Genomic DNA, 25,024 nt, shown 5'->3' with positions numbered 1-25,024 from the left:
TAAAACATTGTCAGTGTTTCCAGCTGTGACAAATGTCCACTGTTTGTTCGGTTTTGAAGCAAGCACTTCAATTACAGCCTGCAAACTGCAATTTATGCTTTAACCAAGAAGCACTATTGTCAATCAGAGTACAATATTTCATGCCAGCATATATATTAAATCATTTTTTACTTCTTTTTTTTTTTTTTGCAGTTTTGCTCTGAGATTACATTATTTCTGGTCAGATAACAAGACTAGAAACGGAGGCTTTGCATGTTTAGAGCCTTGTTGGCCCCATGCTTGAATGCATACACAAGCACACAAACCAAAACCACAGGGTTAGACATGCAATGTGTGTGTGTGTGTGTGTGTGTGTGTGTGTGTGTCTAGGTGAGTAAGAGACAGACAGAAAGCAAAATGAACAGCAGACAGACCGACACACCCACAAAGGCGCAGAGAGAAAGAGAGCTACAAATGTGAATGACAACTGTGTGAGCGGGTGTGACACAGAGAGAGACGGAGATTATGTATTAATGTGTGACAGAATGTGTTTTCCCTGTCCCCATCCCCCCACACTTTTCCCAGGCAAACAGCTATAATCCCAGCGGGGCAGGTCAACGACCCGCCGACCTCCACACACCCCCTCTGCGATGGGGTCAAAGATCAACCAATCAGGAATGTTGGTTCATGCAAACAGCTTCCTTAAGTTAGGAATGTGCAACTCTTTCTTTAGCAGCATTGTCAGAAATTAACTCAGTATTTACGTCTGATATCTACATCTGTTTTTTGGGGAAAGCATTGAAAGGAGGAGGACAGCTGTGGTAAAAGGAAAGCAGAGAGGAGCCAAGGAAGGAAAGAAACCTGTCAGCAATCTGCAGAAAACATTAAGTCATCATTACGGCAGATTTAACAGCCGTGTAATACATTTTATAATCCAATATCAATGGCTCTAGGATCATGAAACACACTGTCAACTGAGGAAATAATACAATTGACAGTACAGAGTGCCTGTAGTTTCAGGAGAAGCTCAACCTTAAAGACACAGACTCATTTCAAGCCAGCATTTTCTCTTAAGTTAGGACCAAATTCATACTCATTTAGTGCAGGGTTTTTTTCCTGCAGAGGGAATTATGAGGTTGCTGCCTCTGTCAAACTTTGTCCCACTTCCAGCTCTCAAAAGAACTCTGACAAGTATCATAATAGAAAACACTATTTTCTAACATGTATATTACTTGGTGGATTTCTGTCATTTGCATTGTAATTGCAGCATTACGCCAGTGTGGTGGCGCAATTGTAATCAGCACAGTGCACTGCCAAAACTGCCACAGAGGAAGAAAAGAGCTGTCTGTTGTGATCTGCAGCGAAGCGGTAAGGCTGGTAACGTCTTTGCAACCACTCAGACACAGGCACAGACGCAGGCGCACCCACACACACACATACAAAGAAAGGAAAATGATTTTTTTTCTGCCATGCGATGATACTTTATATATTAGCAGTTGGAGTTTAAACTGCCATTGCACTCGGTGCTTGTGTACCCTGTGACCTCTATATGTTTGTCTGAATGCCCTCTTGTACTGAGACTACAATGTTTACACCAATGCAATGTAAGGAAACCTTTTCCCCAGTTCATCAGTACAAATGTTCAAACACACATCTGTAAAACATCACGTTAGTTCATTACAATGCATGAAATCACCACCGCCATATATGCTGATAAAAGCAATTTAACAGTGGAAGTAAAATAATCAAAACTAATTAAATAAAACAGAAAAGGCTGTCTTATAAAAGTATCCTATAAAAGTGTGTGAGAGAAGAATACTGATGCTTATTTCTTAAAATTATATATTAAAGCTTCAAAAACAAAAGGAGATAAACATCTGTGTAAATAATATTTTGACAGAAGAATACAATTCTTTAACAAACTATTCAGTATTTGTGTTCATGTTCTAAGTCTCAAACAAAGCTTGACCAGGTGATGTGATCTACTACCTCAATAAACTACTACGTCAATACACAAACTAATATTACCTCAAACACAGAAAAATGCAGATGAACACTGAATAATCGAGGAATTCACATTATAGAAACCAGTGATGATCCATGAAACATTTTCACCACAAATTATTGATATTAGTATCTTGTTTTTTTCAATCATATGATCATTAAAACTCTCAAACGGTTCTTGTAAACAGCGTTTCCTTGAGCCAGCTGAATGCAAAGTACACATGCACATGTGTGCTGGGCACACGATCAGGATGGTGAGCCAGGAAAAACCCTGTGAGTGTCATTAGTCTATTCATTTAATGCCCTCCACAGCTTACATGGTGGGAATAAACACGACTGTCAAGTAGAGCTGGTGTAATACATTCAGTTCCAAATAAAACTTTCATAAATGTTTTACATGTTAGTCTAAACCAGCAGTGCACACTAAATTCAGCGCCTTTTCCTGTTTCCATTTTTTCCTCGAGGGCACACACACCATTTGATTTTATTTGGAGCACACAGTCAGCTCCACTCTGATGCTCTGGCAGTGAAGCTACAGGAGGCTGACAGACAGTTTTAGCCTGTAGGTGGATGAATCAAAGCGGCAGGAAATGCAAAGGGAAGAAAACTTCACCCACCTGTGTTATGACCGTGGCTGCCGGCACTGGTCTGTTGAAGCTGCTCCTCAGTCTGGCAGCTCTGGTCCCTGGTCTCAGTGGTGCGGCCCCTGGCGGGCTCGGGCAGCAGGGGAGGAATGGGCTTCCACAGAGGCTTGGACTGGAACTGGGAAGCAGGGTCGCCCCTTTCCTCGATGTCAATCGGAGTTTCCCTTTGATCAAAGTTCTCCAACAGAGCCTCCGCTGAAGCCGATCTCTGAAGCTGGGCGCGTTCAGAGGACTGCTCTCCTTGTCGGGGGTCCTCCTGTGGCGGAGGCTGGGTGTCTGGCGGGAGCTGGTCCTCCTCCATCTCCGTCTGACCGCCACTCTGTCGGACCAAAACAAGACATGAAAACATGAGCTACAGAAAAAAATAAACAAATAAAAAGGGTAAAAAGGATTACAACTGTAGGATTTTTGTGTCATTACCATCTTTGTTTGAGGATTAATGAGACAAAGGCCTACACATAAGAAGATATTTTTGATATTTTTTCCTCTATGTTTTGGCCTTTTGTCCATACACAAACGAAGCTAGAAATCTGTGCCTTCCAAGTTTCAAATCTTAAAGAACTCCGGTTACTTTTTATGCGTGTGGACATGTAAAACAGAGCGTTTGTGATTATCCAAACCAAAACGTCACCAGAAGTACACAACAAAGAAAAAACAACTGCTCAACTTTAAGTAACTGCAGTCGACTGAGGGTCTCCAACTGATGGTTTGAGCCTGTACCTGACATTCAAGGGGCAGCCATACACTTAAACTTCGTGTTCCTGCAACACTTCACGAACAAATGGAGCTGTCTGCTGTGCCAATGTTATTTGGTCTGCCAGAAAAGATGGTTTTAGATCAAACCTGCTGATACAATTCTGAGAGCAGGATTGTTTTCAATGAGGAAAGGAAGGAAAACTTTCACGTCTAGGGCAGCACACGTACGTTTGAGTGAGCTCTTTTTGTCCTTATATTGAAAGGGAATCAATGGTGATGAGATCCTTGGGAGGTGTTTTAAGAAATTGAACTAACTTTAGCCGACTAACTTTACCATCTTTGCAACGGGAGGAGAAAGACAGTTCTTTTTCATTTTTGCATTTATTTTGTACCAAGATTTTTTTTTTTTTAAACAAAGGTTGTGAGAAAAGAATTCCCGTCTTTTTAACATAAGGGGAAAACATATATTTCAAAACAAAATTGCATACATGTAGAAAGGGTAAAAAAATGTGAAGAATGGTGTAATCTTTGTGCTGCATTCAGTCAAATTATCTCAGTGTCCCTGGGTCGAATCTGTGGGTGGTTGATTGAAACTGTCTGCCACGATGAAAGCTTTCTTGCTACTACCACCGGAAGGCGCCAAAGGCAGAAATTTATTTGCCGCATATAGTAACAAATAAAGAAGAAACTAGAAATGAAGTTCAAGTGACAAATATATGAAACATACACCATCACACATGCACACAAAATCTTATAAATGAAACTTGGATCATGAATAAATAAATAATGGCGTAAATCCTGGATGAAAAAAAAAAATGCACATTGCTGGACAGAATGAGAGGTCACAGCAGGTGACAGAGAGAGTGTGTGTATGTGTGTGTGATTGTCACGTCTCCTCAGCGCCAAGAGATTTCGTAGGGGGGACATTAACCTTGTCGCACACAGCCACCCTTCAGCAGATAAGTGACTCCACACGAATCCTCAAGTGTGTGAACATACATCTGTCTATGCGAGTCTGTTGTGTGTGTGTGTGTGTGTGTGTGTGTCTTGACCAGACCTCCTTTCTTTCTAAGTCCCCAATCTTTTCTCCTCTCCCACCCACCAATTTATCCTCATTTTCTCCCTGTGTCTGTCTCTCTCATTCCTCGCGTCCCCGCTGCCCTTGAGGAGGGATAAATGACTCCATCGTTCAGGCACATTACAGCACATCACCACAGGACAAGAGGGCCACTTGGACACAAACACACTGTGCATACCACGGCGTAATCAAATGACCATAAAATAGCTTAACAGTATGTTACACGTGCTCAATGAACCCATCGGAGCAGTACAAGTCACACAAAGCATTACAGACACAGAACACAAACATCTTCATGTAACCAGCGGATCATGCTTTTTAGGAAAGTGTGGAGAGACGGGGAAAAAACATATAAAATGCAATCTGTGTCATTAAAATCTTACATTTCTACATTACTATGACGAGAAAAGAAAACTCAAGATCTTGACTGTCCAGTGCACAAGAGATATCAAGGAGTGTCACCACTCAGTTAGCATGTGAATTTATGAGTTAGTCAATAAATGACTTATTCATGCCTCATTTTTTTTATTTTTCATAGTGAAGTGGTGAGCACAAAGCATGAGAACGAGCACTGATTAGAGGAGGTGGACTCGCCATTAATTTCCACTTGCTGCTCAATAAAACTACAGGGTGGAACAAATAATAAAAAAGACAGGTGAAACCTGGATTAAACAGAGTGGGTAATCATTTTATGATTGATTTTTCAGCATAATTAATTTTCTATATCAAACTAAAAGGGTAGGAGTCTTGGTCTTTCCGCCTGTCCTTCGATTATTTTGACAAGCGTTTATCTAGTTGACTTAGTGGGTGTATTGCTGACGACCCAAGGAAGTGCAGTGTCGAGTGCGAGTTCTCGAGATCTACGAGACACATTTATTAGTGTGTTATATGCAAACTATGAAGCCTGTAACTATAACACTGTCGCACCGCACACCGGATACAGTTCGCTCTCCGTCGATCGCATCAGTACATTAGAGAACAGATAAAGTTGAGAGACAAGAGGAGTTACATTATAGCAACAAACTCAAACATTTTAAGCAACAACGATGCAACATTCTGAACGAACGTTTTTGGTCCAGCCTGGTCACAATTTCGCCAGAGTCCAGTGTTTTGAATCAGCCCAGTTTGAGTCGACTGATTTGTATGGCATCGGAACATGATACAGCATTTTCTCAATTTAACAAAAAAAAAAAACAGGGAATTATAGGAGATCTTTACTGATTCTTGCTCAGAATAATTTAAAAGCTAAATTGTTGTAATAATTGAAGTGTATGTTTGTTTAATTCTGCTCAATAAACACATATTTCAAAATAAATGAATAAAAACGACAGCAGGGCTATTGGCCCCATTCATGACAGGCACATTTTGAACTGTGCTAGTTCGTATCAAATGGAATATACTTCACATCACAGTATGCTCTCATCACTTTCATTATGATCTTTAGTTGAAAACAAATAGTACAAGACAGACTGTAATGAATAATTTCTGAACAAAGTGCATGCACTGAATGAGCAACTACTGTTGCTGAGGTTCTTGCTGGAGTATGATTATGTCCATTTATCTCAATGCAATGACTTTCATTGTATTACCTGATGTTTAAGCACCAACGGTCATGCAGGTAAAGGCTGTGGCAGAAAGAGTGCAGACTATAATTACCCTACGCACAACAAAAAGTGATTAACCTTCTATTTACTCAGCTGTTTCCATCTCTGTATATATATTTATACTACTCGTTATGCATATACATTTTACTGCAGTTCTGTTTACATGTTTAATCATTAGCAATTACTGTCTACTGCAAATTTATATTTATTCCATAATTTATTTATGGTATATTGAATCCCTAAGTTTTAACCTGCACGACTTAATGTCTTATTATCTTATATTACAATCTCATGAATTCTCGTTTCACTTTCGCTTGTGTGATTTTCTTTTTATACATGTTTAATTAGCATTGTTGGAGTGAGCCTGAGACCCAAGGCTTTCGATAGTAATGACTGCTTCTGTAATTGTTGATAAATAAATAACTTGAACATTAAAGAGTTGGATCTGAATAAAATATGAAATAAACATACAGGCTTACATCACTAGTTTTCAGGTGAGGGACTGAGTCTAGCTCTGGACTAAAACAAAGCTCAACTGAGATAATTTCATTAGGCCTGGAAACTGGTTTCATTTTCTTCTGATCACCCAACTGTGGGTGTGAGAAGTGTAAAAAACTGGTAGTCTGGTTACAAATAGGTGGTTTCGTGAGCTAATAGAGCGCACAGTGTCTGGTAAACTAAGATAAAAGCGTGAAATGTGTAAAGGGGGATATACCGTATACTCATCAGCAGAGCATCAAATCAGAGTTTATCTCCACTGAAACACACAGTAAAATATGAGCATTACAGCTATTGCAATGACAGGTTGCACAGGGGGGTTTTGCAGGTTGGGTATTAACATAAAGGAAGTGTGTTTTCCAAAGTCTGACAGTGAAGGGAGTGAGACTGGACAATAACATCCAGGCATTGTTTGTTTTTTTCCAGTACCTCCAGTCTGCGGAGACAGTGAGCGCTCTTCCTCCTGGTTGACTTCTGGTCCTTCACCATGCCGCCAAGTCTGGCCTGCTGCACCACCCGATCACTACCAGCTCTCTCCTGTAACCTGCAACAACACCCCACATGAGCCAAGGACTACACTTCATGAAGTACCACTGCTGCTGGATGGACTCCTAAAATATAAAATGCTTGTTTGCATCTGTGCTTGAGCTTGGTTTTCAAAATTATAAATAGGTAAGACATTACAGAGGCTTCTTATGACTCATCTTTGTATTGTTTGCTCCGTTTGCTGATGTATGGATTTCTACCCTACAGTTATCTGCTACCTGCAGCAATAAAACTTCTGCTGAGAGCTGCCTGTGTCTACTTTATATGTGGCTGCACGCAGCCTACATGCCGCATCACTGATACTCACACATTTAAGGACATGAGAATAGCATGCAATAGCAATAGCAACAGTTACATATGCAGGGTTTAAAGTTAATGTCTTTTTCTCTCTTGTGCAAGCATGGCAGTAGGTCATAAATCTACTAGCCCAAAATCAATTTTCACTTGCCCCATAGATTTTTTTTATTAGCTAAGAGAACAAAGACGAGTTAATATTCATGAAAAAATGAACTAGTTTTATCTGCCTTGCACTTAAAATGTGTGAAAACTGCACAAGACATAGTTTCCCCCACATCCAGTCACACCACCAAACTAAACTCCAGTTTACAGGGTAAATGAAATGCTTCCCTTTTGTACTTTAACTCTGTCTTAACCCTCTGCCATTTTTAGACTTTTACATGCTGACATTTACAAATGCACGATCATGATCCCTTTAAATCAGAAAAAAAAATTCAATTTGAAGAACAGGCAAAACTAAATCATCGTTAAAAATCAACAGCAAAATCTGTTGCCAAACTTTCACACCCATAACACATTTCTGTGAAAGCATGTATAATGCATTAGAGAACAAGCAGTAAACATAACAGCTTATTGTGTTTACTAGCTGTAGAGTGCTCAGAGACCACCAGGCTGCAAACTGGATTTCACAAACAAAAAAAAAATTGAATAGAGTATTTTTTTAAAAGGTCACAGTAATGGTTTCCCACAATGCTAATTCGGCTGCTTGTCATATTACTGTCAGGACAATTAAACCCATGTTACCTGCATCATTACATTGTACGAGGCACACAATCCCTGTGTGCATTAGAAAATGAGTGTTGTGGTCTTCCTAACATAAACGCTAATGTATGTGCTTTTCCCTGAGGACTGCACACTGCTGGGAACAACGTTACTGCATATACGTATATGTGCATCTGGTTTCAAAGAAACTATTTATAATGAGTCATTTTATGCAAATAAGCACTGTGGTGGTACAAACGTGTGTACAGATACATACATGCAAATGATGTACACAAACACTGCTACTGAGGATAGTTGAGAAGCTGCTTCTAAAATGTATACTTGGATTTGGGGTCAACATATCATATTTAGACCTTCATTCTGGTTTACTTCCCTGCTATTATTCTTATTTAAATTATGTTGTTTTCCCTATTAGGCAATAAATAATTATCTGTGGGCCAAATTCAGCCTTGACATGAAGAGACTGTGGATTTACAGTGGACTGTAAGTTTGAGAAGTACTGACTTTGTGGAAAACAGGAGGAATGCCCACTTTATTTGTAATTTTTGAGTTTCTTGTCATCATCATTTATTTTATGTAAAGCCTTGTAAAACACATGAGGGTGTTCATTTTCAGTAATGCTGAGGTACATACAACATTCAACTTAAATATACCGAAGAATAGAATATAAATACCGAAGAATACAAGGCCTTTACAACATAAAAAAGAAACAAACCTAAAAAATAATGATAGTTACAATCAGTTAGATCACCAATTAAACCTTGAATGTCTCTCAGTGGTATTAATGAATACAGGTTAAAGTTTTGCTGAAGCATATTCCATGAATGGGGGGCACAGTAAGAAAAGGCTTGATCTTATAGCAGCTATTTTGGCAGAGACTGCTTCCTGTTCTCGACAATGTTTGTGTTTTTCATTTTTAAAAAAAAAGATGATATTCATCCCCACAAAGAGTAAATAAATCTGAATCTCAGACTCAATCTGAAAAGCAGTCGCCCCCACTTATTAAGCTCATGTAAATCACAAATGAGAACCCTAATCCTCAACTAAAAATCTGTGCTTCATTTCATTGTATTTCATTTATATTGCAGCACGAGTGGTGAAATAACATTTGTTGCTGCCCTCTAGTGGCTGTCTGAGTTCAGTCCAACTCAACCACATGCACCTGACACCACACCCAAAGCCACTGGTTCAATATGCCATGCTTTAGCTGCACTGACATGCTTAACAGCCTCACTGATTTCCAATTTGTCACTCTCTGTCATACCTACTAGCTGCAGAAGGCCAGCATTAGCTGCTACCAAGAGTACCAAACCAACTGATAAATCAAAACATCAAAACTTGCCTCAAGAGTCAAATGGTGGATTAATTAGATGAGCTGCCAGTGACAGGTGCTTATACAGGTTGGGTGTGACACACCACACATGTCCCAGACTTATGGAAATTCGGAACAAGCTGACAGCATGACAACACCAAACAACTGAGCAGAATAAACAGTGGGAACATTGATATTTGATTAACATAAGTTACATCTCATTTTACGCCTGGGGCCGACATGCATGACTTAATTCTGTGATTTGCTGGTAGTCTATCATAAAGTGGTAAATACATTGATTAATAGCTTGAAATAATTATCGTGCCTTACAGCTATGGACAAATTTTGATTAAAAATTAATGAGAAAATCTGAAAGAAATGGAAACATGGTTTGAGAAATTGAACTGCAGATTTTGTGCATACACCAAAATGAATGACAATGCTGACGATGAGCGGTAATTGTGGCAGGAGCATCACATGATGCAGCCAATGTCATATGCACAGGCATATCCCCACATGGGTATGCTTGTAGTTTCACTTAATATCCAGCAGGGGGAGACAAAGCTCGTACTTAAAATGTGTTTCCAGTTGAAAAGTTTGGTAGTCTGCTAATGTCTCCAAAAGACAAGACAGGAGTACTCAAGGGGCCACAGAGGGGCTGCAGCGTAAGTCTTAATACGAAGGATGTGATTTAATTGGACTGATTGTCTTAGGCATCCACACACATGGTGTAATTAAAGTAGCCACAGCAAAGAGGAGCACATGACCCGATTACATCTGAAACCACCCAACTACACCAACCAAATTATCTGCCAGAACAATGTCAACATGCAGCGACTGTGTACGAGAAAAGACAGGTCAGATTGTTTTTAGTGCCTCGTAATGGGAAATGAAATACTTTGAGTTGAAACAGCTGTGTAAATCATGTTATCACACTGAGGTATCGCAGAGAAGAGAGTTTGCTTGAAATTAAAAAAAAAAAAAAAAACCTGCATCTTTGTTTTGTAAGCTTTGAATCAGGATCCAATTATGGCTTTCATATCTGTTTCAGTAAAGTTGCTTTGCGACTTGATATTGCATAAAATAAATGCGAAGAAGACTATTCTTTCCCTGCAGTTTTCCACCTTCTTCAAGGACTAGATCTGATGTTTTTCGACAGAGTTCAACATGATCTTTGGTCCTGGTGGCAAGGCAATCAGACTGAGATAACTCACTGACAGTTATTATGGGCAGCTAAGAACATCACACAGTGAAATGATTGTGAATATAAAGCTTTAGGTTTCCCCAGATTGCGGTCAAAAAAATCAAACACGTCTGATAATATTGTTGGAGGACATAATGCGGTCCAGCGCACAAATAGACAAGAGACCGTCAAGTGCCACTCTGTACCATGTGAGCCTAGTGTACATGCTGATGTGTCTGTTCCTCACAGACCATTGCACCCTGTATAAACAAATCAGCGTTATAATAAGACTTTCTATTGTATGGTCTGTTCCTATATTGAAAAGATTATTTAAGACCTCTGCAACAGCTTTTATTTTTCTTTCAAACTTAGGTCGGACACATGAAACAATCTGCTTTTAGTAGTTAAGATGAACCAATTACGACCTTTACGATAACATTAAAGCAGACGCTACTACGGAGCTGTTAGAAAATTCTTCACACCCCAAATGACCATTTGCATGTCATATACTCCCTACATGTTACCTTGAATTTTAGAAGAAAACTTTGTTTTTCTTACATGACTCCGCAGTGAACAAAGAATCCAAAACCTAAGAAAATCCCTGAAGTTATTGGTGCTTGTGTTTAATAACAGCAAAACTATAACTCTCACACAACTAGTGCAATATAAGGCACGTCTCATTTATCAATATGATCAGTACTTTCCAAACAGATACTCCTCTCTGACGAGGAACCAAACTAAAAGTAAAACTTATCTATGCTCCCTTTGAACTTTAAGATTGTGATCAACATCAGTTTTCTTCACAGGCATTTAAACCTAAAAACATTTCCAACAAACTGCAAAATCATTGTAAAAGGTAACAGGAAATGATCTGAAAATTAGCTGGGGTTGGGGGATTATTAGGTATGATCAAAAATTGAAGGAAAAATGTCCAGCACACTATATTTATAATTTTCTCTTAATGTGAGGTCATTTCCCCCCCCTTTTTTTTTTAGGTTTTTGTGCTTATTTTTTAGGTTTTTGTGCTTATTTATGGATTATTTTCTTGTAACTTTTTCTAATTATTTTTTTGCTATTTTTGGAGCATTTCTTCTTAAGCTGCTCATTGCTCTCCCATGTTTTTGAAAGAAATCAAGTTAATTTGCTCAGAGTTCAAAGGGTAAAAGCCAGTCCAAATCGACAATTTACCTCACTGAATAAAAGAGCTGCTGGTCTATCACTGCCTCAATCTGTAGTTTGTGTTATTGTGTGGCTTTTGTGAATCAAAAATAACCCTTTAAAAAACACACACAGAGACCAAAGAAACCCCACAAACAACAAACAAATTGATCGAGGCAGCGGCAGCCCAGTAGCTCCTGCGTCCAGCCAGGCAAAAGTCTGTCTTTGAAGAGAGCATCGATGTGTTTCACTTTTAGTTCAGTTCTTCGACAGAAAGGGAGGTTTGTTTTAGAAGTACCGAGCATTCGACTGGATAAATAAGACTTGAAATGTACTGCACGATTTTTGTATGCACGTAAAGCAACGTGATGTAGTTTTGCTGTTTATAAACATGGACCCCTAGTGATTTTAGTGCATCAATAATGCTCGCCTTTTTTGGATCCTTGTCATTCTCAAATGACAAGGTGCAGACAATGGAACATCCAAAACAAATGCGGGTAACGATAGTTGCTGTTAATTTGAGTCATATTAAATGCAGCGGATTACATCCTACACAGGTTTCGGCAGGATCTGCTAACCTAGTGCCACAGTCTCATCAAACTCTGTGTAAAAGGTGCATACACAGGAGAAATGCTGCAGCTGGGGTATAATTTGGGGACTTTATTCCCGAGTCATTCCTGAGCTCAGGTTTGCCTTGTTGAGGTTGAACTGTAATGAAGACACAATTAATTTCAAATGGAACCATTAGATAAAAATAATTTATATTCTAGCAAAATTAAGAGCAGGGATATTAATGCGTTATGCACCTCTCCAGGTTCTATTTATATCAGGGAGGGAGATTAACACTAGCCATTAACTATAATGGGAAATTAGGACTTTGACCGGAAAGTCTGTCTCCCCTACTGACGAGAGCAAGTGAGGAAACAACCTCATTTTAGGGTTCGTTTTCTTTATCTAATAAATACAAAGTTCACTTTGGTTGGTATAATATTCAAATGAAATGACACAATTCAAACTCAAGTGGACTCATTCCTCATCACTCTCGCAAAGCAAAAATGTCCCTGGTTAAAACTATGTGTAGACCGCATGTTCTCCTCATGAGGGTGGGATTTCCCCTCCACTGTCTAAACACATCAAGACTCCACATTGGTCATAGCAGTGAGTGTGATTTTGAGTGACACTGACTCCCTTTATGTGTTAGTCTGTTAGCTCTGTGGCCCCAGATGACCTGTTGTTGGTGTTTCTCAGTGTTTTACCATTCGCCTGCTGGGATACAATCTAGCACCCTGTCAGGGAAATAAGCAGGTACTGCAGTGGAAATATACATGGATCAGAAAATTCAGACAAAAAGATACTTTGAAAATGAAAAACTGCGATTGAAAACCTCTGGAGCTTCACAGTAAAACTAAGACTTATCAGAGATCAATGGGCCTCATGCACGAACATCTTCATAAAGCTCTCTTACTTTTGTCTGTGAGGTCTGTGGGGTTGGATTCACCCGACACTTCTAACAGTACAAACTTGTCATAAATCAGCCTGATTAACCCTTTGAAACCCAGATCAACATCAGCTTTATTGTGATGCGTTCAAATGCCTTTCACAAGCTATTTAACCCTCTGAAACCTGGGCATATTGGTCTTGGTATTTGTCCTATAGCTATATTTAGAATTATGTTAATTTTATATTTAAAATTATGTGACAAAAAATAAACATATAAAATAAAAACATTTATCTTTTTTTGTTAATTTTCATAGAATTTTCTTGTCACATTTTTAAAATATTTTTTTGCTAAATTTTGAGCCACGTCATTTTAAATTGCTTGTTGCCTTCTCTTCATCTATTTGAAAGAAATCAAACCAATTTTCTCAGGCTCCAAATGGTTAATGTCACTCATTCATGTATGTGTGAGTTTGTGGAATTTGATAATTTATCATAATTAAAAACGCTACCAAAGAGTGAAAAGAAGAGCTTTCACACTAAGTCCTGCTGTCAGAATTCAGCAGACGAATACATAACAAATTTAGCAGTTTTAGTGGTGATGTCAGAGGACGACTTTGCTGTTTAGAATATTAAGTATTTAGAAAGTATTAATAGTGCAGCTGCCAACGTGTTTTCTGAACAGGTACAGGTTGTGTACAGGTCTCTGAGGCAGTGGATTTTCCTGTCAACTAGTACAATGTATAAGTTGCTTTGCAAAAATAGTTTATATGATAAAAAATAATTCAATAAAAAAAGTCTCATTGTATTTGCCAGCCATGATGATAACATAATGAACAGAGTATTATTTCACATTAAGATTATTTTGAGTCACTTTCATTCATACCCTAATAAAAAAATCAGAGTATAAAGAAATTTGTGAATGCCACAGATTCTCTTAAATGCCTTTTATGTGCCTCTTATGAACAAATTTGTTTGTATGAGCGGTTCTTGCATGAGTCCAAATCACTTTGTATGGTCAGAATACAAAAGGTCTGTCACAGCCATAACAAAAAAAGTGACTTTACTGACTTCATTTATATTAACAGTACCATCTTTCATGGTAATCAACTGTTAGGTTTGCGAGGAGTCTCATTTGAGTGTGCCATGGCACCAGGAAAGTTGCAAATCCCAACCGAAGACCAACAGCAGTCTAATTACTTTGTTGAGAAGTGTTTCATAAAAACCTGACAAGCAGCAGCCTGCCGCCGCTGACTGGCCAAAGCTTAAAAACCCCAGTGTGGACAACCGTCTGAGAAAATAAACACTTCCTCAGCTCACTTCCAGCGAGGCTTTCTGTACTACAGAAGATTTAAAACAAACACATCCAGTGGTCACACAAATGCACCAATAATACACTAGCACACTAACACGGGGGACTCTCCCGTTTCCGTGGCAACAGACAGCCGTGGCTGTGAAGTAGTGACTCCTGTTCTGACTCTGGTAATGAGACCGAAGGTGTCCTGGGTTCAAACTGGGGATTTGAGGATGGTTTACATCTGTGGTCAACTACACTCTTCTTACTGGATGCTTTGAAAGCTGACAGAAAAGAAATTCAAGCTTTATTCTGTGCAAATTTTAAAGTTTGTCTTTATAAACTAAATGCCAAAACATGCCAAAGTCTTCTGAGGAAAACTGAACATCAATCATTTTCTGCTCCCAACTTAAACCTACTATAAGGTGTTTAATAATCAGGGTTCCCACACACATTTTCATAAACAAAATTTTTCCATGAATCTCTAAGGACAATTAATAAAATTTCCATCTCAGGAAAGCATGCACATCACTGTGTCTGTGGCACTTGCTGACCTGGTTATGATACTTTTCTAAACACACATACTCTCAGCAGAGTCTTGCTTTCCATAACAAACGCCGCCACGCTATGTCACATATACACGTAACCCGACGTAAAGGGGAAGACTTGGCCAGTATTAGTCAAGAAAAATGAGAAACATGCAAGTTTTCCATTTGTATCAAGCAGCAAGTAAGTTGTTTGCGTTAATTTGCCTTACTTAACATTGCACGTCTTTTAATGCAACAATGAGACATTGCAGTGTCGATGCTGAAACAATATTTGGTGCGGCCCTAAGTTGAAGCATATTTGAGCTATGCTTCGTCAACAGCTAACTAACCAGCTAGATATGCGATATTACATGGAAGGTTATCCCCAAAAGACTACTGTAACAATTTCATTACACACAGCAAAAGGCCATGACTTTTCCAAAACCTTAAATGATTTTTCTAATTCCATGACTTTTCCAGGCCTGGAAAATTAGACTGTTAAACGCCATGACTTCCCCTGGTTTTCCATGACCGTGGGAACCCTAAATATTTGGGAAGCAATGATTATTGATGTCCTGTTCTTTGACTTTAATAAACAACACAAAAAAAGACATTGTTATGGATGTCCATTGGTGTGATCTGGAAAAGTGAAAATTAAAAGTATTCCCTGTTCTACAGGAGCTGAAAGACCAATTCTAAAAGATCAATGACAAGAAAAAATTGGCCTTTCCTTCCTTCCTCCTCAGCAAAGCACTTGACAGACAACTGAAGATGATCAGGCTAACACGGGAACAATAGTGAATACTGCAGAAAAAGATGAATGATATGAGCCTCTGTTAGAAATGAATGAGATGTAACCAGAAAAAAAAAATCTGAGAGACAATCCTATTTTCACAACCCTTCTCAGCAAAAGAAAAAGCTACATTCTCTGCAAAGCATTTCACAAATACATCTGATGATATCTTCTCCACCATTACGTATTTTTTAGGCAAATATGTTAAAGTTTCATCTCCAGTTATAATCCACAGTGAATTTTGTTTATACCAGCTAGAAATCAATTTGTCAAAGCGTTTCCCTTTTGGGAACGTCTCTCGTTTTAGGAGACAAATCCCTGTTTACTCTCTCAGAGGCAACAAATGAGCTAAATCCTTTTCAGAGGAGCTGAACTTTCTTGTTCTACGAAGCCTCAGCTTCTTTACCGCCCTCCCCAAAAAGAAACATTAGCCTGTCGTGTTGCGTCATGTAACAGTGTGCATGCATATACTGTATGCATACATGTATGTGTGCATTTAAATAGTAATGTGGCTCTAGAGCCAAGAGATGCCTGCCTGCAATCACCCCTGCCTTCTCATAGTTATTTCCGATGGTTGTGTGGAGGAGGTCTGACAGGACCTCGTACTAATGGAGGGACACCACACTCACTGACATGATGCTGACTGCTAGCATACACATACACACACACACACCAGTGATATCACCTGACCACAAGACAGGAGTGGGACAACACTGGCCTACTAACAGGGTTCCCCAACGCTTACAAATAAACCCTTTATGAGGCATTTTATTACTGAATGATAGAGCTCATGTTACCACCTTATTTCCGACCCCTCTCATGTTGACAATCTAGGAAATTAAGTTCATTTTCCTGTTCCATTAACCCTCTCTGCTGGTGGCTAACAAGTGGCTAAATGAGACTATAGAACGTCATCGCACCAAACTGCACCAATCATGGACTCACAGCCTCATAACAGTGGTGACGCGATTGTAGTGTAGTTTGTTTTAGCCTAGCAATGGCTTTTTACTTCTGGAGATTACATTTAGGCTTCAAAAATCCTGAGAGTGGTGTTCATTTATGAAGATAATCTTGCTGAACAAAATGTGTAGGTATCATAAACGCAACCATAGTGCTTATTTCCTGCCATAATCCAAAATCCAATTCAAAAATCCTGTAGTCCTTTTTGACAAGGGATCAAGTTAGTTTCAAGGTAGGCCTATAGAAAAACGTCATCCCTGGGACACTTTGAGGGTCCCAGTTTATGGTCTCAATCTCTATTTCCAAGTGCTCTTCAATACAGCGAGATGTTTATTATGTCAATTATGTTCCTATTCAGAGGATAGATACGTAGCAATGCAACGCACATTCTCCTGTCCGTATCATAACGGCTATTTTCCTATGAAGTAAACTCACAGGCAGAGGGCAGCAGGGGACTGGACGAGGGTGAACCCAATATCTGTGTAGGTACTTGAGACCCTAAGAAAGAAAGGAAATCACGGGGAGTACTACCAGCTGGTCCAGGAGATTAGCCTGGCTGATGGTCAGTGTAAGACTTGTTTTAGGATGAGTTTGGGACAGTTTGACAATCTGCTCTCAACTGTCAGGCCTAATTACAGTTGGTAAAACTTTAAAAAGTAGGTAAGGCTACAATTTGTTCAGATGTGTCCTATGGCTTGCCAACAAGGGGAACAATGAAAGAGAACTAACCTTATCTTAACACTGTACGCTACCACTTGTGTCATCACCACCAAAGAAAACCTGCCTCTCTGTTTATCTAATCAGACAATGAGAAAAAACAGCAATGACACCAGGCGCTTTTACACTCTGAGTTAAAGTTTTTTCAACTTTCAAAAACATTAGGCGCATAGAGCAGAAAAATGTGAGGTGCTGAGCAACACAAAAGCAGCAAGCACATTTCAGTCTCACTGAAAACCATCACAAAAAGCCGCCCCAGGCTACTAAAAAGCGGTTTGTCTCAACAGCGCCAAACACTTTAAAACATTCAGCTGTAAAATGCACCTCTAATTGTGGAAGCTAACTTTGTACTGCTTAGCCGTGAGCCAGGTGCAGTCAAGCTGCGGGTATAGGTGGACATGCATAGTGTCCTCTGGTTCTCAGTCAGATGCAAATCTCACTCCTCCCTGGTTCCATCTATTTGGGTATATATGGTCACTTCTGGTTCCAAAAAGAAAAACAAGATGGCAACAGCTGAAATACCACCCTCGAGGCTTCAAAACAGTAGTCCACAAATCAACTGTTTGAGGCAGTCTATGATTTTTCTGTCACCTTCTCATTGTTTGCATATCAAGTTATACCTGACAAAAATGACAATATACTTGCACTGTGTGTGTATATATATATATATATATATATATATATATATATATATATATATATATATATATATATATATATATATAACTTATGGTAGCCTACATATAATTACACCTCCGATTCTCTCACCCGACAAAACAACAATCAGAGGAGCCGTGCCCAAATCAGGTGTTTTAAAACTTGGATCAAATCAGCCGACCACCTCATGTTTTCCAGGGGTTTCACTGTCCCAGTTCTCTGACAAGACTTTCTCCTCACCCATGTGAGTTTGACAGGACTGAGGTCTGGCCCCCTGAGACTTATCACAGTGTGAGTGGCATAACAAAAGTCCAACAGCACTTGTAAAATGTTGAATATGCTTAACCTAGCTGGCATATTTGACAACTGTAAAAATAAATTGAGCATAAATAAAAATGTTTTCAGGAAAGTCAGTAGCGGCAGAAACACTGACATTCAAATGTAAATTCTCACTGTTGGTAATGTGCTGTGTGACAACATTATGTTCCCATAAACAGACATGTGATCTCGAACACACACCACTTGTGCATGGTTTTTCCAGTGCGAGAATATCACACTGCTGTATTAGGAAAACTCCCAACTATGAATCACTGTGGCGACAAATCATTCTCTGCATACATTTCGTTGCAAATGGGGAAATACCTGGGGGTGCGTGCGCACACACACACACACACACACACACAAACACAAATATGCAGAGCTGTGTGTACACATACACCAATATTACACAAATACCACTCGGTCTCCTACACAGCAAATTTCAGTGTCTATACAATTGCCATTGCTCAACAAAGTTTACTGGACTGAAACAGTTTAATGCAGCCCGCAGGCCAAATTTGGACCCCAACCATTTTTAAATTCACAATCTAAATAAACTGATTCAAATTGGGAATTGTTTTTGTACTTTTAATATACATAAAATGCCAGTGTGCATAAATCAGCATCAAAACAGAGCTTGTTTATAAAAAAAAAGTGTCGGTGGAGGTTCCCCAACACCCGTGACAGAGGTCCAAGCTAAGCCCCTCATGTCCTAAAATCCTAGAAACATCCAAGTTCCTAGAAACGTCCTAAAATCCTAGAGACGTGCATGGGGCAACTGGTCTGCTGTCATTTTGCAAATGTGGCTCCCAGCCGAAGCAAGTTGAGATCCCTGGTTTAAGGTCTGCCAGTAGCTCCTCTGTGATAACTTTCATCACCCAATAAAAGCAGAACACTTGGTGGCAGGACGGCAGGTGCCCAAACAGTTGGACATTTGACTAAATTTGCTATTGGATCCTCAAAACTAGATATGAAAGGAAACTTCTGCACAGTAAATTGTGACGCCTTGATTCAAAGCAGGCACAGAGCACACTGGAGGAGAGTAAAGGGATGCAGCAGCAGAGTGTGAAAGAGGAACACCAACACACATTTTAAATAAATATAGACATGAGGGGTGCATAAGGGACATTTTCAGGCCAGGTGTGGATGAGCAGACTATGATTTTTGAAATAAAATCCTCTAAAATCACACATAAATGTATAGTTAAGCGCTGTATAAGGTGATGCCAACATGAAATAGCAAAGCAAAAAAAGATGAATTTCCTGTGGTAGCCAAAGATTAAAAAAAAAAACAAAAAAAAACAACAACAAAAAACTATCACCTAGGTGTGATAACTGACTGTAAAGCTAACAGACTGTGATGATAACAGACGACTGACTTAATCAAAGTAGCCGGAGCATGTTCCATCACAGTGGGCAGAAAGTAGGCCTCACCTCCACTATGACACAACATGACAACTGTTCAGTATATCGTGGTGTAACTGGTGTGTTGGCCCTTAAAATATATGACCACAGCTCCCTGACTTGTAGGTAATGAGACTAACAGCCTTATTGGATATCCACTGTACTTAGTGATTGGCTGACACTGGTTTTCTGGTTGCCTGACTGGATGGACATCCTAACGTCTGTCTCTCTGTTCGCTGGTTATATGACCAGCAGGTTAATGGGTTTGTTGACTGACTTACACATCGGTTTGATAAGATGACTCAGTGACTAAATGCGGCAATACATCATTAAACTGACTGAATCACACAGTGAAATCATTAAACTCTTACAGCCAGCAGCCACTCTGGTAAAAAAAAAAAACAAAAAAAAAAAACAGTGATATCTACCTGGGAAAGACAGGCAGTCGTGGCTGCCGTTCTAATCAGAAAAGACTAATCTCAGGTTGCTGTATCCTCAAATCTCATGAGATCATGGGATGTTAGCTGAAGCAGTCAAAAGACTTGCACATGGGATGAATGCTAACAATATTGTATGTACGGACCAACTAATGTTGAGTGTTTGAAATATGCAGGGCCATTCCATCAACTCCGGGCCAATCTGTCTTTCCATTTTATTTTAGTTCCTTATAACCCACTTTGTTATCTTCCCTCTTGTCCTAGTTACCCATTCATATTCCTCCTCAAGGTTAGACTGGCCATCTCTATTGTGTCAGAAATACTCATGTACTATGTTGGAGCATTTAGAAGAGGAGATTGGCCGAATCTGAACTCATTAACTTTACAAAACATGTTCAGCTGAACCATCTCTACAACCTGAACTTAGACTGAGTCAGACTATACGTCAATATGCAATGCAAAGTAAGTTTCCTGACAAACAATCCTATCCTAAAATAACAGCCACATGCACGTTAAAAGTAGCACCAATGAACCTTGAGTTTAACCTTAAATTTTTAAAAGATAAAAATAGTCCATAGCAGCAGAGCTGCCTGACTCAGGTCTTCTGGGGTGAATCTCTACCTTGAAGGAGCAGTGTGTAGAATTTAGTGGCATCTGACAGTAACAGGACCGCAGATTGCAACCAGCTGAAACTTACGGTTAGGAATCCTTTAGTAGTCATTGTTCGGGGGGGTTTTTAGCAGAAGACGAATTATCCACAGAGGTACCAAAACAAATGGACCAAGTGATTTAAACCGGTAAAAACACTGAATAGAGCAGTTTCACACTACAAATCAATATTTTTCTGATGCTGTTCAGCTTGTCAAAGACAGGCCACTAGCCAAACACTTGATGCTTGTGTGCTACACTTTCTTCTCTAACCATTCAAGATCCAGACGAGTTTATACTGGAAGCCCAATTATCAGCAGAGATCATTTACTTTCCAAAACAAACAGATCAGGTGACTAAAAGCGGTAAAAATACAGAAAAACGCAGTTTCATATTAAAAAAATCAGGGTTTTCCAACACTGCTGAGCTCACTGTTAAGATGCTAATTATGATGGCCGATGTGAAAATGCGAATGGCCCTATCTAGAGCCAGAGTTTGGTTTGTCCATTCTGGGCTACGGTACAAACATGGCAGTGCAACATGGCCATCTCTGTGGACGACGATCAAAGAGGATCAAAAGAGGAGAAATCACGGTTTCATCATATGATTGAGGTACAACACATAGGGAGTGAAACCAGGTTTGCAGTAGCTGCCACGCTATCATAGAATAAAAAAGTCCATAATAAAAGACCAACAACAAGTGCTTTCTATATGAAATCTATTATTTTATGTTAGCCACAATCAATTTGAGCGTACCTAAAAGTTTTGTCAGACTAAGCACACCTGAGGAGACTAAAAATAGCTCATCAAAACAGCACCTGAGCGGACATCATCCCTTTATATCTAGCGCCGTCTGCTGTAACCCTCCAACATCACAGCTCCAGTTACACTGCACATGTGTCATACTCCACGCTCCCATGGGGTCAAAGAGCATGTCCTAGCCTCTTTTCCACAACCTTAACAAGGACCTGCACCCTATGTAGATATAAACGGCTCATTATGAGGTAACAAAAACATGACTTTGGGTTATTTTCAGGTGATTACACACTAAAGAAAACACGCTCATAATAACATGATCCATTTACACTAAATAAAAAACAACCCTCAAATAAAACACGCCTGACCTTTAAGGGACATCTTTCCAGGGTGCAAGTAGCAAACTCTATTCCTTGAATTGTTTTTAACTACACCTGTAACAATACTTAATACACTACCTGTCTGAATCTGCAGCCTTTTTAATTAGTTTATGGACAATGTTATCTGAATTAAATCTCCATGCAAACATATAACTTAGAAACATCTTTAGGCACAATCACACTAGATGTCTAATTAAATTACACACAAAAAACCCCAAATAAACAGTTTTATATTTGCACTATTTTAAAAGTATAACTGCTAGATTCTCACAATGCAGCAGTTTAACACAATCAAACATTAAGTCCCTTTCTCTGAAAGAGTACTTATACATTTTAATGTTTACTACAGGCTACTTTACATCACATCGTTAGGAAGAAGTGTCATGGTACATCCAGCATGTTACCAAAACATAAAAAACATCTTTTTTTTTCCCACAGCAGAACCCTATACATGATTTCCATGCTCACTGAATCTGCACCTTCTAGTTTGAGATTTTCAGGACTTTCTGCCTCGTGAATAACTTCTCCGAGCTCTTGGTGGATGAAACCATGCGCAGCGCCCAAAAGCGCAACAGCAACAAATAAAACGTTCCTGGATATAAACGGCCTGCTGCTCATCTCCATACCAGAAACGCGTGGCGCGCTGTGGATGTTAACAAAACACGACGCGAGTGTGTATCCAGTGTCCGAATCACAGTCCAACCGTATCCTCTGCGCTGTTAATAAAGGTTTTACGGTCATATCATCACGATCCAGTGGAGAGACATTTATCCACACGCGAGCGACTCCACAATAAGCCACATGCACCAAGCACCATGAGGGAAGCACCGGACGGATATACTCCTCTCCCGCTGGCCTGTCGAAGCCCTGAAGCAGGTTTAACTACTGTGTGCACACGCATCCACTTACGCATCCGAGGCAGGGCGAAGGAAACGTAACCATCCCGAATAAACCGCGCGATCTTCCGTGTTGATACAGAAGTCGGTGCACTGCTGGAGAGTGGAAGCGCACGGCGATTGTTGCCGCCCGGGTCCGTGTCTATTGGTTCCCTTTCAGCTGGGGCAGCGTCAGCACACACACACACAGTCTCCATTTGCAACTCCATCGCCCCCCATGGGCGTGCGAGGCCGCGGGCTGTGACGCAAATGGCACTGGGTGATTTGCAAATGACATATCTTCCTAATTCAGTGTCGTCGCCGCAGGGAATGGGTCCAATTCACGAGATATTACACGCAAAATACCCATCCGATGGTGGGTGACGGGTAAATAAAGGCGGATGAGCAGTTCGCTCTACGGGGATGCGGTTGCATAACTCAGGAAACTTAATAAAAATGTGCACGGAGCGAGCGATGTGCGGTCTCCACGGCTGATGTGTTGTCGTTGTTTCGATTTGATCGTGATGGCCTGTACCATAACACTCAGCACGCGATCAGTCATCGACTTTTTGGTCACAGGAGGAACCAAGCAGAGCGTACACACGGGGAACCGAGTGGCCTCGCTATGGTGGATGTGTGGTGGCCAGTGCTAGGACGCATGCACGTAGCTGACGGGGAAAGACAGGACAGCCGGAGTGGGACTTAGGACCGCATTCACAGGCCATAAAGGGCCCGCATGAATACTATTGTGCTCTTTTATCCAAGAGTCCCCAACTATTTACAAAAGGTTGGCCAACACACACAAAAAATATCGCGGCGAAATGGTGGCGGCGGTTACAGCAGCTGCCACTGTGCTCTGCGCAAAGCGGCAGCACAATCATTGCGCAGCGCCGGACTTCCCCAGTTTTGTGCAAACTATGTGATTCGCCCAAAAGACTTTTTTATTTTTATCGCATTCAGCCTGTCCTCGTCTGGCAAGCGGCGAACCAGAGCGCAGGGCAGTCGCCGTTCTCATGGCACGATTTGCATCGCCCCCATTATCCCCGAAAACCTCTTTTTACACGGTTATATTGTCACCCCCAAAAACCACTATTTTGAGCAACAATAGGACAGCTTGACTTGATCAAAGGGAAAAGCCAAGTACAAAATACACCTTTCAAGCTGTAAAAAAGAGGCCCCCTCGTAACGATTGCAGCATGGCAGGGGAGTGCGGCGTAAAAACGAGCTAAACCGAATAAATAACACACAAAGACAAGGTGCAGTGCTGCCACAAATACGTCTATCACCACCCTGGTAATAACACCATATCATCCGTGGTCATTTGGATTAGCCTAGAGCCGGCGAGGATGGCATTATTATGAATGTAAAACGCTGCGTTTTGCGGCTCCGTGCCACCTTTTCCAAGAAGCAGCTTGGCGCACAGGACCGGTGACCCTTCCATCTTTGCGCGTCCTTCTACCGAGCGAAATCGTGAACTATCTCACGTTTTGACCATTTACTGTTGAAAATAACACATTGCAGTAGGTGATTTCACCTTTGAGGAGGTAAACGCTGCATGTAAAGGCTGCTACAAGTCTCTGAAACTATTCCTCTCCCCACCGCGGCCAGGCAGAAACAAGAGGGCGATGACGCCATTTTCTGCAAAAACAACCATGCTCGGGAAGCCAAAGCGAAGGAGGTTTAACCCGCTCCGCAGCGCTCTGCTCCCGCTGAAACGGACCAAAAACAAGTCCTTACCTTGTATTTGTTGGATGGGTGGTGGGATAGTGTGTTTCAGGAGGTAAAACTACGCGGTCGTGGCCACTTCGAGTCCGGAGATTGTTTATTTCGCCTCCCAGCGTCCCCGGTTCACTCTGAACAAGTTGGTGTGCGAGCCGCTGTCTTTGTGCACCCAGAGGAGCCTCTCAGCATTAAACCAGTCTCTGCGCAAAGGTGCACCCTCTACGTCCAAATTCAGCTGGAAATGTCAGCACTTTGGGGCGACTCTGCGAAAAAAGGAAGGATGTGACCATTTTTAATAAAGAAAAGTTTTATAATTTTCCAGCTTTTAACCAAAGCCAACGCGTGTAGCGCCGATCGATCCCCCAAAACGCGCAACCG

At 40.4% G+C, this 25,024-nt stretch overlaps 1 protein-coding gene across 5 annotated transcripts in view; it reads right to left on the bottom strand.

Annotated features, from left to right (window-relative positions):
* The window catches only part of znf800b (zinc finger protein 800b), a 41,355-nt gene extending 16,331 nt beyond the window's left edge, over positions 1-25,024 (bottom strand). The window contains exons 1-3 of one of the 5 annotated variants that reach the window (XM_088072763.1): positions 24,662-25,023; positions 6,933-7,047; positions 2,601-2,946 (exon numbers count right to left, since the gene is read on the bottom strand). In XM_088072763.1, the coding sequence (XP_087928889.1) occupies positions 2,601-2,946; positions 6,933-6,992 (406 nt within the window). In that variant the 5' untranslated portion in view covers positions 6,993-7,047; positions 24,662-25,023. Of the gene's footprint in view, positions 1-2,600; positions 2,947-6,932; positions 7,048-22,528; positions 22,935-22,958; positions 23,449-24,661 lie in introns of those variants that run through there. The other 4 variants (XM_088072767.1, XM_088072764.1, XM_088072765.1 and 1 more) reach the window with 4 other exon arrangements.

Source organism: Plectropomus leopardus, chromosome 22, assembly GCF_026936395.1.
Source record: "Plectropomus leopardus strain MGB_pleo_1.0 chromosome 22, ASM2693639v1, whole genome shotgun sequence".
NCBI classification, from domain to species: Eukaryota; Metazoa; Chordata; class Actinopteri; order Perciformes; family Serranidae; genus Plectropomus; species Plectropomus leopardus.
Note: the sequence above shows the minus strand (reverse complement) of the source record. Positions and strands in the feature narration are given on the sequence as shown.